Source organism: Micropterus dolomieu, linkage group LG23, assembly GCF_021292245.1.
Source record: "Micropterus dolomieu isolate WLL.071019.BEF.003 ecotype Adirondacks linkage group LG23, ASM2129224v1, whole genome shotgun sequence".
In the NCBI taxonomy this organism is placed as follows: Eukaryota; Metazoa; Chordata; class Actinopteri; order Centrarchiformes; family Centrarchidae; genus Micropterus; species Micropterus dolomieu.
Genome location: NC_060172.1, coordinates 15,139,957 through 15,156,725, shown reverse-complemented (window position 1 = coordinate 15,156,725; position 16,769 = coordinate 15,139,957). Strand labels below are relative to the sequence as shown.

At 38.9% G+C, this 16,769-nt stretch overlaps 2 protein-coding genes across 6 annotated transcripts in view; both read left to right on the top strand.

Annotated features, from left to right (window-relative positions):
• Positions 1 to 465: 465 nt before the first annotated feature.
• Positions 466 to 8,230, top strand: LOC123963628 (leukocyte cell-derived chemotaxin-2-like). Of its 3 annotated transcripts, none has more exons than XM_046040613.1 (6): positions 466 to 814; positions 1,067 to 1,145; positions 4,176 to 4,475; positions 4,917 to 5,007; positions 5,454 to 5,599; positions 7,368 to 8,229. In XM_046040613.1, exons 2-6 carry the CDS (start codon positions 1,094 to 1,096, stop codon positions 7,532 to 7,534), a joined length of 756 nt encoding a protein of 251 aa, XP_045896569.1. In that variant the 5' UTR covers positions 466 to 814; positions 1,067 to 1,093; the 3' UTR covers positions 7,535 to 8,229. The 3 variants fall into 3 exon arrangements, with proteins under 3 accessions (XP_045896569.1, XP_045896568.1, XP_045896570.1); XM_046040612.1 differs by having other exon boundaries at positions 466 to 823; positions 7,368 to 8,227; XM_046040614.1 differs by lacking the exon at positions 1,067 to 1,145 and having other exon boundaries at positions 466 to 823; positions 7,368 to 8,230.
• Positions 8,231 to 9,152: 922 nt separating this feature from the next.
• sh3pxd2b (SH3 and PX domains 2B) overlaps positions 9,153 to 16,769 on the top strand; it is a 46,347-nt gene continuing 38,730 nt past the window's right edge. Inside the window, exons 1-2 of one of the 3 annotated variants that reach the window (XM_046040568.1) lie at positions 9,153 to 9,280; positions 13,970 to 14,050. Coding sequence is in view for 2 of the 3 variants with exons in the window: in XM_046040566.1 (XP_045896522.1) it covers positions 10,284 to 10,355; positions 13,970 to 14,050 (153 nt within the window). In the remaining variant the exon portion in view is untranslated. Of the gene's footprint in view, positions 9,281 to 9,830; positions 10,356 to 13,969; positions 14,051 to 16,769 lie in introns of those variants that run through there. The other 2 variants (XM_046040566.1, XM_046040567.1) reach the window with 2 other exon arrangements.

The following is a 16,769-nucleotide window of genomic DNA, read 5'->3' as shown; positions in this document are numbered from 1 at the left end:
GTTGTGTCTTGTTGGGGAGTTTGTCTGTGTTGTTCTGTTATCTTGTCTACTTTATCCACTCTGTGTTAGTAGCTCGGTCCCTGTTTTCTGTTTTGGGGTTTTGTTCCTTGTCTTCTGTTTCCTCTGTTTAGCCTTGTTTATTCCATTGTTCATTTGCATGTTCAGTTTAGCTCACTTAGTACCTGATCTGTCTGCTTGTGTCTGGATTACTTTGTCATTTATATTATTCTGATCTGTTTCATCTTATTTTGATATGGTCTGTGTTTAGTAACCCGTGTTCTGTCTGTTACCCCAGTAATCCCTCGGCCTGCCTGTTTTCCCAGGTGATCACTCTGCCTTCCTGTGTGTCTGTGTGCTTGATTGTCTGATCTCTGTCACCTGTGTTGCTCCTGCCCTGCTCATTAGTCCCTGTATATATCTTTGCCAGTTTCTTTATTCATTGTTGTGTGAAGTGTGTGCTGCCTGTTGCTGTGTTACCTGTTCTAAAATTTAATTTGTTAATACTGTTGCACAGTTGGTAGTAACTGATTTCAAATGGAACAGTAAAGTTATTTGTTGAAGCCTTACTTCCAGCTGCTTTTTCTCAGCGGCCAATAACTAGCTCTGTGGAACTTTCAGTATAGCAACAAAATGCCAATAAAGTGAGCCTTTTCCAGCAACTAAATGGGTGTGTTTTTTAAAGGCCAATATCAATATTGACAGTGGGGAAACATCCTGTGGCCCAGGCCTGCAGCTTCCACAGCAGGCTGGTTTTCCAACAGTCCCTGCTTTGTGTTTCTACCCACTGTGCCAGCTGCCACACAACAACTTCTCCGTAAGACTTGTATGTATTATTCCATTTTCTCTCACTAGAAAATCTGAGCAGCATTCAGTCAGAAGCTGCTTTTGGTCTGATTCTGTTTGGTACTTGAGATATGCGGGTATAAAGTGAGTGTGCAAGAATACAGTTCAGATTTGATTCTTAGGGTGAAATGTATGTATAAATATCCCAGATATACGTAAATGCCTGCTGCTTTTATATGGGAATGACACCAACCTGACTAGGTGGAATATCATTGTTCTGCAGATTTTTGAGTTCTGACCTGATCCTCTGATGATGAGAATGCTGTTTAGGATCTGCTTCATTGCAGCTCTGCTAGTATGCTGTGAGTTACCTACTGCATGCATCTACATACACATATATGCCGCATGCCTGGACTATTTATGTACAGTAACTATATCAAGTTGACCACACAAATACAGAGGCACACACACAAAATGGCTACACATAACCATGAACTATAATCATGGGGGGGGGGGGCTTTTGCTGGGGTGACTGTGTGTTGGATGAGACATTCAAAGCATGATTGAATGCTAAATGCAACATTACATAATTGCGTCTATCTACAATGCTTAAGGAACTAACTGAGGGACTGTTGAGCTATGTGAAAATGAGACAGCTATCTTGTTACAGAGATAAAATGATACATGCCATAATGCTGGACACAACTGTCTCTGCAGTTGCATGAGAGAGGTACCCAGAGATCTGTATATCAAGTGGAGTTAACAGGCACACATCAGCCAATCAGAACAGAGAATTATTTCTGTCTCTGTTCGCAGTCATCCATTGTAGTCAACTGTTGTTACTATTTGACTGAATATCCCTCTTTCTATTACTTACAAGGTTAACCGTATTTGTGTGAATCTGTAGTCTCCCGCCCACAGACAGAATACCTCGCCATAAAAGTAAAGTATGAAACAATGTAGCTGCCATAAACCCTATTTGACAGAGTAGCAGGTCAGTTTCCACTCCTTGTCAAAAAAAAATATTTTTGTCTTTTGTGTCTTGTCTTCTGTGTATATCTACCATGAATCTCAAACAATGCTCAAGCCAAAGACACTGCTTTATAAGTGTTTCACCTTTGTCCAAAGAAACATAGAAAGTGAAGCTCTGACAGACACTTTGAAAAAGTGCAAAGTATATAGTAAAGTATATTACTCAGTAATTTTGCTTTAATGACAGTGTTGAAGCTATAAACACATGTGTGATGGAGACGCTGGTCAAATCAGTAGGATGAAACAATAACTAATATGCAAATAGCAAAATATGGCCATAGTCTGCCACAGCGAGCACAACCCTCCCATGCATGAATTATTAAAACATTATCTAGATTTATATTATTTTAATTACTCAAAATTGAGCTAAAATACAAATACATTTAAATTTTTTACAAAATCCTGTTTGATTTTTAATTTTTTTTAACTGTCCACATATGTGGACAACATGCAACAAAGGAGTAAAATGCTTAATGTTGAATCATCTCAGTTATAACATATCAACATCCAACATGTAACAGATTACTTAGTTCTAGTTAAAACTGATATCTTTACATTATGTGAGTACAATACTTATTCTTATTTTGTGTAAAGGCCGTAAAGCACTCAAAAAAACACAAAAAAAAGACTGGTTTGAAGGTATCAGGACCTTGGTTAGAGAAAAGTGAGACTGGTTAGAACTCAGTGGATGTGCCTCAAAATGCCCTAACAACCACACCCTTCCAAACAATCACCACATCACAATAACATAATGACACACAAAGAACCTACTAAAACACTGAAAGTATGTAGCACCCTAAAGCTGATGATACACAGAGCAACTTTTAGAGCAATCGTGCAGGGCAACGTTGCCGTCAATGGTAATGAGTAAAGATTACTACCGTAATCCCCTCCCCCCACCACTCTGCCACCCGTCCCGCACCGCTATCCGTTCAAAACATAGTCGGACTTGCCACTAGCAAGATTGCCCAGCAACATTGCTCAAAAAGTTGCCCCGTGTATCATCAGCTTAACACCCTTGGAACGCAACAATGTAGCAACCACCCAGCCACGCACTAACGACAATTCCGCAAAACACCGTAAAATTCTACTCCAAGGGGTTATTGCTAAGGGAACAGGCACACTTACATTTTTGTCACAAAATGTTTGCTTTTTCTATTTTTAGTTCTCTTGCTAAGGAAAATTGCTTTTGCTATGCCACAGCACAGCTATCCTGCCTGACAGTCTCCCAGTCATTAAGGCCTTCTAGTGATAAGCAGCTTCTTTCAATCACTGAGCCCAGCATGTGTCCCTGTGTCAGGGCAGCCTGATTGAAATATTTTCTGTGCCTCTAGTTAATAGAGTTAATGAAGATCAAAGACTCATGTCTGGGCAGGATAATTAGTATTCTGTCAGAAAGAAAACACACTATGAATAACTGAACTATGTCTCTGTCTGTCTATTTGGATAAATTACACAGTTCCTAACAAGTATGCCCAGGCGGTAAGCTAAGACATTTCTACAAAGTCTCTAAAAATGTTAATAAAATGTTATGAATAACCAAGTATTTCAAAATCACAATCAAAACCATGTTCTGTGAACTTAAAATTTTTCCATTGACATCCATTTGTGTGCTTTTTACCTTTTTTTTTATTATATTACAGGATTTGTATGGCATTTTATAGTAATCAGCAGTTAGGCGTGACACGCTTCACGAAGTCTGAGTGGAATAGAAATGTTCTTTCTTTGTGATCATGTGAATTTCTTGTTATTGGTTGGTTAAATGTTTTTTGAGCCCTAAAGTGAATCCATTTAACTCTAACCCACCTCAACAGTCTCACTATCTAAACGGACTTGAGATGGCAATAAATAGTTAAGTAGGTTGGTAGGTGTGTATTATAAAAGATAAATACAATATAACAGTCCTGCAATAAAACCTACCTTCAAGAAGAATATAGTGTTCAGTTTTTGTGTTTTCTGTTGAAGTGAGGTGTTGATTCAACGGTATGGTCATTTTGGAGGTTACAATTTGTGGTGCTGTTAAAATATACTACATTATACTGACAGGTGTTTCTATTATTTTGTCCATCCCATAAATATCAATGAGGGTAGGCTGAAACACAGAAACATCTCTATCTGTATGACACAGTTCAGCAGCACTACAAAATACAGAACAGTGTAGATTGGCAATTTTAATAGATAGTAAAATTATCTCAGTCTTCTTCTAAATAATAGGAAAATATATCCAAAGTTGAAGGTAATCCCAAAAATTTAACTCAAACAAATGTAATTTTAATCCTTAAATCGAAAGATTTTTCAAGGAACATTCTCATTATTAATCCTGTCTCCTTAACTCTCTGTGCCTTTCATCTCGCCTCAAGGTGTCCTGTTAAGTCCTGCTCTAGAACATGAAAAGAGGAGAGGTGAAGAATTTCAAAGCTCTGATGAGAACGCTGACAGTGACATCAAGGTGAAAAGAAATTACACAACCACAAATGACAGGAGACCTAAGGCTGGGAGTCCAAGGAAGACAGGAAGTGAGAGAGTTTCCATGGGACCAAGAAGTGATGTCAGCTGCGCCAAATTGGGAGGCATCTGCCAGCCTCACCGTTACATCTGCCAAGGCCGATACCTAAAAGACAAGTGCTTGGGGGCCAAGACACGGCAGTGTTGTATGCCAGGTATAGCAACACAGTTAAACATGAATGCAAACACATACAAGGTGAGAAGTATCCAGCACATGGAACACTTATTTCAGTCATACAGACTGCTGTACAAGCATACCACATTGGGATTAAAAGGCTTGTGTACCTTTCTTTCCTGTCTGAGTCATTAAAATACTGTGGGTGTGAGGCTGTATCAATGTCTGTCACATCGCTGATCTAAAAAACATAAATATATAACATTTGAATAGTGTCTTTCTGTTGTAATTGACCTTATTTCCAAATGAATGGAACATGAGGTGACTCAGACTCAGTGGGTGTTAAAGTATATATATATTTTAATGTAATTTGTGATGCTTTATGCATTATGGAATGCAATGCAGCTGCCTTTAAATATGGTGTATTTTGAGAAGGAAAGTATGGGACTAACATATAAGTTTCTGTTGCCTCTCTCTGTAGTTGGAGTGTGGAGTATTCTTTGTGCTGGTCACCACAACAACAGAGTGAGGTCGTGTGATGCACATGGCTGTGGCGCTTTCAACTCCAGAAGGTGATCTTCTCGCTTAAACGTCAGAAGATTACTCATGCTGCAACATGAGATCTTCCAAGTGCACGTGGGTTGACTATGCAGCATTTCTGGTGTTGGCATATTCTCCACAACAGTTCACTATGTTGCTTCCGACATGTTCTCTTGTGTGATCAGACTGGTTAGGAGGTAGACATGACAAATGCTCCACATCACAGAGAAAATAGTTAAGGTATTTTAACTTTGGTGTCTCTTGTTTCCTTTGAATTGGCTCATTTATTTGGTCTGGAAATGACATCACCTTAAATGATTACTTAAGTTTTATTGTTGATCAGTCTAGCTTTCTCTGGGTGGAGGGCTGGGGAGATACATTAGAATATCTTTTGAACTAATTTGGTAAAATATGACTAATTAAAAACAGTTTTAAGAAGACTTTGTAATTCCAATCTTTTCTGTCGCTCCTCTTACAGAGGTGATGACCTACATAAAGCAGTGGACCTGGTGTGTGATGACTATGGTATTGTCAACACTCCATTCTCAGGCTCTCTAGCGGGTCCAGTGAGTCGGAAAGACTCTGCTGGGCATCAGTATGATGGGGTCAAACTTCTCAATGATGGTAAGGAGGACAGAATATCAATGCAGTACTTGAAAGTGAGTGCAGCAAGGGAAAGAAACTTCTGAAAATTATTTATCACTATTTGTGTAATTATAGGATCCAGCCTTTGAAAATGTTATGTCAACCAACATTGACATAGAAGTCAGTATTAAAGTCTAGACTTTTGAGCGCATCTGTCTTTCTAAATATAATACATAATACAATAAATATAATCCAAGTAAACAGTTAAATTTTACTTAAAGGTCCAGTGTGTAATATTTGGGAGGATCTCTTGACAGAAATGCAATATAATATACATAAATATATTTTCAGTGGTGTATAAAGATCTTACATAATATGTTTTTATTACCTTAGAATGAGACATTTCTATGTACATAAACCCTTCAGTGTTGGACCGCCATGTGTCTGCAGCAGCACGAACGAACAAACTGCTCTACAGAGTGTGTTTCTGTGTCGGCCTCTCCATAGAACAACGTCTTTAGCATGGTTAAAAACCGCTGGGGGATATTACACCTGGAAGTCATACTGATATTTGCAGCAACAGAAAGTAATGAAAAAGCAGGTTTGATTGGACAACTGTAACCTTGTACTGTTACCACTGCAAGTACTTTCCTGTAATCTGTAGTATATAGGGCCATGGCTAGGGCAAAGGCGGTGTTAGGTTATTAAGGGGATGAAGGAGTGATATAGAGGTGGTGTTGCAAAGGGGGCTGAGACTCCACTGAACTCCTGGTTGCCGCTAACACCAGGACCCAGCTGCATGTGAAACCATCAAAGGCTGTTCATGAGTAATAACCCCCACTAAGGGCCATCATTACAGAACAAAGCGATGCATCAGCGTTTGTGTGGATAGAGGCTGACAGAAGATCACGCACATGCCTTTGCAATGTACAGTACATTTGTGTCTGTACGCGCTTGTGTGAGTGAGTTTACTTTGAGAGCATCCTGAGTTGATAAAGACACTGGAGTGATGAGTAAACATCATTAGTCCTCATTCTGCCTCTACCCCTAATTGAACTGTATTATCAGAAGAACACATGTAGTGTCAGCTCCTTTCATCTCTGGGTAAAACACAGACATGATTAGACATCACAGGGACACATTACCTTGCCATGATACCCACATTAATGCTGAGACACTCATCATTAAGAGCCTGTAGGATTTAATGATGGTGTTATAGGCTAGCCTACTTTTTGGGTTGTTTGTTTCTAAGTTTGCAGCTTTCTTGTTTTTGTCTACAGAATAATGAAAAGGAGATGGTAAGAAAGTTGTGATTTAGGGTCTTGAGCCTATGTTGATCCATTTGGAAATAATAAATGAGAAATTATAAGCCATATTTCGTATTTGTTGTGTGGCCTAGCAGCAATTCAAGAAAGGTGTGATATACATTTGTACAAATTGTAATTAAGAGGAAGAGAGATTTATAGCTTTTTAGAAGCAGTTGACCAAGATGAGGGGAATGCAAATGTTTTCTAAGTCCTTTTGCTGAAAAATTTTTGATCAGGAAGGATTCCTATTTTACACATCTATTCACCCTAATGAGAACAACCTATCTTCACATGTATAAATTAGCTTAAACTCCCAAAATATTCTTGGTTATGTCTGTGAGTTCACCCTTAGCATTAGCCCCATCTTTTTCTATAACAAAAATGTCATTGATATTCTTAAATTATTGGAGGAAAAAGGTATTCACATTAAAAAACTCTTGCAAGGGGATGATAACAGGGCATTAATATCCAACTGAATTTTTTATTTCTGTTTAATCCAGTACACTGTGTGAAGATCTTCAACATCCGTCCTTTTCATTACATGGGCCCAGTGGCTCAGGGGGAAGCCTTGGGTTATCTGTTGCCGCTGCAGGAACGTTTCTCCGGCATCACATCACACCTGGAGCTGCAAATGTGTGACAGCAGTGACCCTTCACCTTTCATATGACCTCTAAAGTCTCAGTCTTTACCGGTGACATTTCATATGACCTCTCCTCCTTTAAATTACCCTTGACCCTTCACCTTTAATATGACCTCTGACTTTCATCTTTTATGCAACCTGTAACCTTTACCTTCCTGCAGATAACAATTCCCAATTCCTAAAAATGACAACTTTTCAGTGGCCTGAAAATTAACATTTTAATCAACAGCTCTGACACTAGTGTTTTCATATCACATTTAAAATCTATCTTACGATGCAACAGTCCCAATTCTTCATCCTCTATATAATACAGCCTGACAGCATTTCAAAACCAATGTCTCACATTATGGGAACTACATGTTTTTCCCCCCTAATGACAGCAAATTAAGTCATGTTTTAGCCATTGTATATTTTTTCATTATTACCTTTTCTCCACCGAATGCCATTTATTTTTATAAAGTTCCCCTTTTTAGTTTGGAAACTAACTAAATATTCCTAATAATTATGACTCTTGCATACTTTTCTCCTTCTCCTTTTGTATGAAAAATGTTCCATCCCTCAATGTGGACTTATCTGTTGGGAATTAAATGATGCAATAAATTCTAACTTCATTTCTGCTTTTGTTTCAAGTGGTTTCTACTTTCCATAATCCAGTTGGAAGTAAAATGAAGATTGTCACAAGTTTAAATTGGGGAGTAACTTGTCATGAGGAATAAATTGTTCAATTTTTGTTCAATCAATATTTTATTCTGAATTTCAGCTTGCTATGACAATTCTTTCTCCTGACATTTTCTCTGTAAGCCAGCCATCATTTTATATTAATATGTTGCAATTCTGCAAGGAATGTCCTCCTCAGATAGGGGAAAAACTGCCACATATACAGTATTAATGTAATGAGTACAAGACACCAAAAGATGGAGCTGTCTAGCAACGAAATTGTCAGTCAAATATCAAACTTGGTCAATAGGCTCTTTTAAATCTGTAAATTTGAGACATGTTAGAAGTATGAACTTTTTGTTTGAGTTACTTATGAATAAATATGGTTACATTTAAAACAAAGAACAGCGTATCACTGTGATATTAACAGAGAGCTTTATTATAAAATGATCTCACTTCCAGGTTAACCCATCGCAGGTTTAGTCATCTCATAACTGAGAAACATTAACCACATACACACGAGGATATCTTGTGATGCAGTCTTAAGTGAGTCAAACTTAATTGTTCCTCCCTTTCACCCCAATTCATACAAGATTTACATTTTCCACCACTATTAGCAACTTTTACTACCCAGAGAGACTTACTTGCAACTTAACTGTCTACAGGAAGCCTGTGGTGGATTTAGGTTAAAAAGCATATTATGTTGCTGTCAAAATGCACCAGCAACTGTGGAGATGAGCAAATTACAAAAATATTTGATGATCCATAAAATGCCATATTCACATGTCCCATAATTAACAATAATACATTTTATCCAGTTATCCTGAAACCTCGAACAGATGCTGTTTCCTTTGAGATATTTTCACACACTTCTATCACGCAAGTCAATTCGGGTTTTAATCACATAGCCCCAAATCACAAAGCCTTTACAATCTGTTTGGCGGTGACACCAACTTGCTTGTAAGCCAGAGGGTACTTTCTTAATGTTAGTTAGACACTTGGCAGTTGCCAGGGGTCGTGGAAAAATTGTGATTAACTTAGTTCAACTAATTTGAAACAAAAACATTTTAAAATGCATTTGCACATACAGTCAGCTATAACACCTGAACACCACAGGTAAGAGAGTGTGAACTAACGTTAACTTTTAGCCACAAAGCAGAAAAGTCTAGATAGTTCAACGTTAGCATTTAGCTAAAGGACACACAGTGTTAGCTAAAAGTAGCGTTAAGGAATAATGATTAAAATGGACAGCTCAAAGTAATTGATACATGGCCGGAATAGTTAAAAATAACGTTAATGGCTAGATTGTTTAAATAACTAACAATTCATAAATGGCTGAAATAGCATAAAATAAGGTGGAAATAGAACTATATGGCTAAATGGTTAGCTAAAAGTATGGCTAACGTAAATAGTTGAAATGACTAACGTTAGCATGAAAAACGACATAATGTTTGGAATAGCTTTAAAGTAAGTTTGAACTTATGGCTAAATCGTTGAAATTGTTAGCTTAGTTAACGTTAGCTAAAAATAATGGCAACATGGTTTAAATAGTTAGCTAAAGGTAATGGATAAATGGTTGAAATGTCCAGCTTCTGCCACTCCAAGTGGTAAAGTTAAAGTTAGTTGTAACGTTTCAAATACAAACATATCTAAAGTCACCTAACAGTTTGACAGCTGAATATTGTAACGTTATGCAGCTTTAAGTGTATTGATTGAACCCGTGGCTGAGTGATCCTGTGGTTTGCTCTGACGCTGGAGGGTTGGTCCATGGAGCACATTATGAAGCCTCCCGGTTGCTCTAATGGGAGTGGGCGAGCTGGGATAGGCTGGGAGTTTGGTTGGACAGTCAGCGGGGACGGGACTAGACACAAGAAGTGGGGGAAGCGAAGAACCGACCCACAACTTCTGGCTACTGAACGGCTGCATGTTGGACAGGAAATTTGACGTAGACCTCTTTACGGAAAATACCATTTGTTGCATTCAGAGGTCACAGGTCTGAGCGGCGCGGATGACAAAGAAGCGTCGCCGTACAAACTTTCTCAACCGGGTTTGATCGATCGCAAAACCCAACAGGGATTGCTGTTTTTCTTTTTGACTGAGGCGTAAAGAAGAGGAAATCATGCCACGGCGCACCGTGCAAGAAGTAACAGTTCAAGATGTCCAGAAGCGGAGAAATCCGAACAAACACTACGTAAGCCTCATTTAAGTATCACAGCGCCAGGGTTTTGCTGCTTTAAGTGAGCAACAGATCGAGGTTATTTCGCAGTTCTCCCTTTCCTGTCGGGTTAAATAAAAACAAAGACAGTATCAAATTACAGTTTACCACGCCAGGCGAAGTGGACCGTTAGACTTGCTCAGATTTATTAGACCAATCATTATTTTATCATAAAGCCTGTTAGCACACCTATCTGTTGAGAAAATTGGTTTATTAGATCCCCAACAACCCATATAGTGAAGAAAAGACAATAAACACTGAAACTTGACAGCCTTAAATAGTTAGGCTACACAGCCTTGTTTAAGTTGTTCCCCCAGCTGACATCTTACCGTTGAGTCAGGCTGTTCTTTGTTTGAGTCTTGTACCACCAACTTTTGTCTTTTACTGCTTACAGGGATTGAGGTCAGTATTGTTGTTTTGTGTTATCTGATCTTTGACCCTCCCTAAGTCTACATACCTTCAAGTGACTACTTTATAAGCAATTCAGAAGAACAATGTATGTGAATATAGAGATTATAAATTACTACTCAAGTCTGCAGTGTAGCAAAATGTCTTTCAATGCTTGTCATTTTCCTGCTCCCCCTATGTGTGCCGTCATAGTGGAAGGTCACAGAAAACATCTTAATAGGCAAATCAGCCCAGTCCACAAACCTTCCAGACTAATCCCCCTGAGGATAGAGTTCAAATTGCAGCTTTGTCATGCCTCAGGCTCTCCAATTTACTCAGAAAAACATACCTAAAGGCACTGGTAACCAGGAAGTATAATTAACAGGGTTTCTAAGGTCATCACAGTGAACACAAGGCAATGTTTGGACAAGGGAAGTTTGGTATTTGTAGATTTTTCACTTCAATTCCGTAATACTGTACATTGGACAGTTTTTATTTAGACCATTTGGGGCTTTATTTTAGTCAAACATTACAAAATCTATTGATAATTAGACTATTAACACAGAATAGTTCTACTTCTGCAGTGTTTAGTTGATGAAGACATTCAAAGAGAAAATATCCTTATATCTCTAAGAGATGTCAGGTGATAATGTTGTGATTATCTCATTAACAGTGTCTCTCTATCGGCACACAGTATCTGTGCCAATTTAGGGTATCTGTTCGATTCCCATTACTGTGTGTCGGGATATCTTTCCTGTTTTAAACTATCATTCCCCACTGGCACTGTCAAGCTTGTGTGGGAGACAAGAATGTCAAAAAGACAAAGACCCATTGGTTTCTTTTTCTGCTATTCATAAACAATAGAGCTTTCATCATTCTTGTCTGAAAATGAATAGTGGGAGATACCTGTGGGCGACTTTGTCTGCAGAAATGCTCAGTCGATTTAAAGTAACACATATGACATCATGCGATCTAGAGGGCCAACAGTAAGAGACACTGCCAACGCCTTAGCAGGTGTTCGTGTTAGTTCTGTGTGTTTGTGCACACGCTTGAATGCTTATGTTGGTTTGCATCCATGTATGTGTGAAAATGATGCTTGGGTTGAGGGACTAACAGACCTTATACCGCTGTGAGTGCTAGTGGTCAAGGACACAGAGTTCTCGAGGTCCTGTGTCTTTTCCATCTGTCTGCTTGCTCTCTGGTACAGCCCATGTTGTATTGTGCCTCTGCTACTCTCTCTACACATGCCAAACTGGACACCTTAAATCTTCCAGAACCCTGGAGGTGTGGTTAAGAGTACAAAAAGCAGCTTATAGCTCTTGAACCTATCCTGTAAAAATGAAAACCGCCTGAAAAATCATATACCCTAGAGACTTACCGATATACGAGCATTTTATTGGCAGTATTAGTGGTATATTGACCAGAGAAGCTTTTATGTCTAAAGTAATAGCTTTGCTCTTCTTCTATGCTATGTCTTCATCCTCAGTTGCCATTGTAGGTGTTATAGTTTAAAGAGCTTAGATTGTAATGGGGGGGGGAAGCTCACTATAGTTATTTTTTTGCATATAGTAGTTCTCCGTCTTAATTGTTGAGAATTTAGGCTAGTTAGTAGTACTTGGCCACAGACAATACCCTGACCCTACCATAGCCCTCCATTAGTTTATACACACACACTGAATTTGGAATAAATATATGCTTTAGGCTATAACTCCATAACTTCATGAAGACAGCTGGCCTGTACAGCTCCTGTAGTTGGTCCATCCAACCGTGGTCATGTCTGACTCTAGTGCCCTGGAAGAGAGAGCAAGGCCAGAGAAGGTCTGGGAGTGGGGCCAACAGCATGCAGCCAGACACAGTGAACCACCAGGGAGTTTCCAATCACCTCCCTGCCTCTCCCCTCTTCTTCTTCTTCAGAGGATAAATAAAGAACTGTGTCTTGCCTCTAGACTGCAATGATTAGCCTAGGCTGGGTGCTTTGTGAGGTTTTACTGTTGTTGATATGAGGCTGTTGGAATTTGCAGTTTCATATGTACAAGAAGTACATTTTTAACTTGGTGCCACAAATGATACAATACAAGGCGTCTCTGTATTTTAATGGTGTCTCTGCAGTCTGCAAACATTTAGAATGGGATGTTCTGTTGTATTGAAGGATTCATCAAACTCATGAACTGATTTTTCCATTGCTGCTTTTGCTGCTCAGTTCTTTATGGCAATACAGTGTTACCCAAAGAGCTGCAATTTAAAAAGACAGCATAGTCAAACAGCTCCACACAGGATAATGACTTCAGCAGGAAGTGATGCAAACAGACCGGGAAGTGAAATAATCGGATATCCCTATTTCGTTCATGTGAACGGATAATGACAGTGACCACTGCATCATGTTGCCTGACCAGCCTGGTGTCTGCCTTTCCTCGTGCTATTCTCTCTAGCACTGCCAATTACAGGCACTATGAGTCAGGAGTGATGCCCCAGGGGGTTGGGATTACAAGTGGTTGACAATAATGGCTGTTTGTTAGTTAAAAGGTTCCGTAGAATGCTCATTTTCAGGTTCATACAAGTATTTAGTAGAAAATGTTTACATGGTTTAATGTTCAAAAAACATATTATTTAGATACTAACTACTGCTAACAGCAGCTGCTACTAAGTTAGCTACTTAGTTAGCCGTGCAGCTAGCCTTTCCATTGTTCATTCTGGCTGGACTTTAAGCTTGGTGCTCCGGGGGTGTGTTGGTGTTTACACCTCTAACATTACTACAGAAGCTTTGGACCACTAGTTCAGAGCCAGCTGATAACAGTTAGCAACAGCTAGCGGTTAGCAATCCGTAGCAGTAGGAACAAGTAAAGCTATCTGTCCATCAGGAAACTTCATAAATCACGGAGTTGAGGCAGAACAACCAGAGGACATCAGAGGGGAAACCAGAAAATATTAACCTTTCCTTCACAACCGTAAAAGCACTTTCTGTGAGAGACATTGCACTGCACAGAAATTACGTAACATCTAGCGCTTGCTGGCATTCCTGCGGTTTTCGGGGGTATTTTGGGTGCGCAAGATTTAAGGAGGAGGAAACAATGGAGATTGAGACTCACAATATTTCAATTACATGCACTGAACTCTTTTTATTCAACTATGCCAAGGGAAATACAGATTTCCATTCTACGGCGCCATTAAATGTTCCATTTTGTTTTTGTCTTTTGCTTTTCCAGGTTTATATTATCAAAGTGTCCTGGAGCGATGGCAGTACGGAAATCATTTACAGACGCTACAGCAAGTTCTTTGACTTGCAGGTGAGTAAATGTGTTAGTGTGTGCAGATGTATGTCAGTTAGTGTGTATTGGTATGTGATTGTCTGTTTATACTGTGGTTTGTGTGTAGTTGCATGTTTTAGGGTGCAAGGAGTGTGTCAAGTTTGAACCTTTCCACCAGAGAAGACTAACATAGGTCAGGAAGTGAATGGAAGTACTCTCTCCATACAGCACTATCCCCCTGTAGACCTAGTGCTTGTAGCCAAGCTCTCCCTGCTCCACCCATATGACACTGGTAATTATATTGTGCGAGAGTCGGAAAATGTCCCAATGAAGTTAATAGAGGACAGTGATGAATGCAATGACCGCACTGATGACCACAGAAATGTCTGAATCATTCGCGAACGTCACGCTGGCAGTGTTTGTAGCACAAGGAGGGAATCTCATTAGTATCCTAGTTTCCCTTCCTCTTTCGAAGGTAATGGATCTGGGGTCTCGGCCACGTCTGAGCTTAGAGAGCACGGACTCCAGAAAACCCAGAAAGGCAACCGCTTTTAACGAGCACAAAGTCAATTTAGGCAACACCTACTGTCAACCCTAATAGGATTAAATCCCTTTTAATTGATTAGGATGGTCAAAGCATCACCAATGAAATATAGAATTACAGCGCCCCACCAATGTTTTTTTCACATTCTGCAAATCTAATGTTAACAAGAAGAATGTAAACTATTTCATTACTAATTTCATTAGTTTGACTTTAGCATAGAAAAGCTGCCAACAGTCTTACTTGTAAATCAGCTCATATCGCACTCATAATTGTTTTCTAATCGTTGCCCCTTTCTGTTGATGAGGCCATGCCAAAGTAAAAGTACACATATAGCTATTAACAGTAAAGTAATGAACACAGGTAACACAGTGGGACTAAAAAGACTGTTCCTGATGACATTTAATTGGATATTAAGTCAAACAAGATTTCAAGTAAAATCTATAAATAAATAATAAAGTTAAAAAAAATAATTAAATTGTTGTTTTTCACATGTTACTTTCTTTGATTAAGTATGGCAAGTTAAAAATTGTGGACATTTAGGCTCTTTAAAACTATATATAGATAAAAAATCTGTCAGAGAGAGAGAGATCAAACACCAATATATTATCAGTACAAATTACTAGTTACATCACTAAAGACCTACAGTATTGGACCAGTGGCATTTAGTCAGATGAGCAATACAGTGTATGAGACATTTTCAGCAGGGGCATTCCCTGCTAGTGTTCACCCCTGTCATGCCATGCATCTGCTTCCTGCTGTGTTGACAGCCTGTGGGTGGGCTCTCACTCTTGAGGGACACTGAGATAAAGCCGAGCTGGAGAGATTACAAGCCAGTCTCTTATCTCCTGTTAGGTTTGGCGTTATGGCACTTATGATAAGCCACCTTGAGGTTGTGGTATTTCTTGGTTGGAATGCTCAAAATCTCATCAGCTCCACTATGATAAAGAGATTATGTGTTTCATGTGCCAGCATTGTTTGTAGAATTTATTTGAAGTTGTATTTTTGTAATCTTTTTAAAAGGTTATTTTATCAAATTGACCCTTTACGCTGTTGATTACAATGAGGAATAGGGCAGTGGTTTGACATCATGAGGCGTCATCCCAGGTACATGGGCAGGATGGTGACACAGAGCTGAGTCATTTAGCTCCTCTTGTTACCATTTCTTCATTTCCTGTCATCTTCCATGCTTTTTCCTATTTTATTCTGCCTTCTTCCCATCTGCTCTGGTCATCTCTTGGTTTGTGTCTTGATGCAGTTGTTTTGTCTTGTAAATAAGGTGAGGTTTACATTTCCAGAGAATAAGGTGAGAGATAGATAGATAGATAGATATAGATATAGATATATAGATAGATATAGATAGATAGATATATATAGATATATAAAAAAAAAACACACATTAGGTGTCTCTGGTTTCCAAGCTTCAGAGTTAGACAGGAAGCAGCGGTGTGCTTTTTGTGTGTTCATTAACCACAGTCTTTGTTTATTCACATGGCCTCCCTTCAGTATGATTTCTACATCTTTGAAGGAAATTTTTATTCTTCCAGACCTACTTGGTAATCCACATAGACATATTTTATATTTGGATGAGACCAGTTATGTTTCTTTAATAGAGGTTATACAGGTTAAATCCAGACCAAGTTGTGTTGAGCAGATCCTGATGACAAGGAAAAAACACACACAGGTTGTCAAAAGATAATAATAATTTTTAATACCATAATTTGCATCCTTCACCATTTTCAAAGTAGTTATGTTGCACTTATTTGCCCAGAATGGTTCTCAGATTGAAGGTATTTCACTTTTAATGGAGGTGATAACCAATAGTGAAGGATAAACGTCAAACGCACAGTCTGCTTTGGAACAAAGCCGTCATTAAACTTCTCTCTAATTACTAATGTTTTGCATGTGTGACAGCATTCACTTCCTGAAAGTACTACGAGCCAGACGTTCTTCTCACCCAAGATATTTTTGCTACTTCACACACACACACACACACACACACACACACACACACACACACACACACACACACACACACACACACACACACACACACACACACACACACACACACACACACACACACACTTTTTCCTGCAACACCCAAATCAGAATCTCTATGTAGTTGCTGCCAGAGATGGGCAGTATTTATGATACCTGTATTTAAAATGCATATTTCAAAAACAAAATATATATATGTGTGTGTGTGTATATATA

Coding starts and splice junctions, on each gene's coding strand:
- LOC123963628 (XM_046040613.1), top strand. CDS start 1,094: ATGATGAGAATGCTGTTTAGGATCTGCTTCATTGCAGCTCTGCTAGTA. Junction 1,146..4,175: donor TGCAGCTCTGCTAGTATGCT/GTGAGTTACCTA, acceptor TCTCGCCTCAAG/GTGTCCTGTTAAGTCCTGCT. Junction 4,476..4,916: donor ACGGCAGTGTTGTATGCCAG/GTATAGCAACAC, acceptor CTCTCTCTGTAG/TTGGAGTGTGGAGTATTCTT.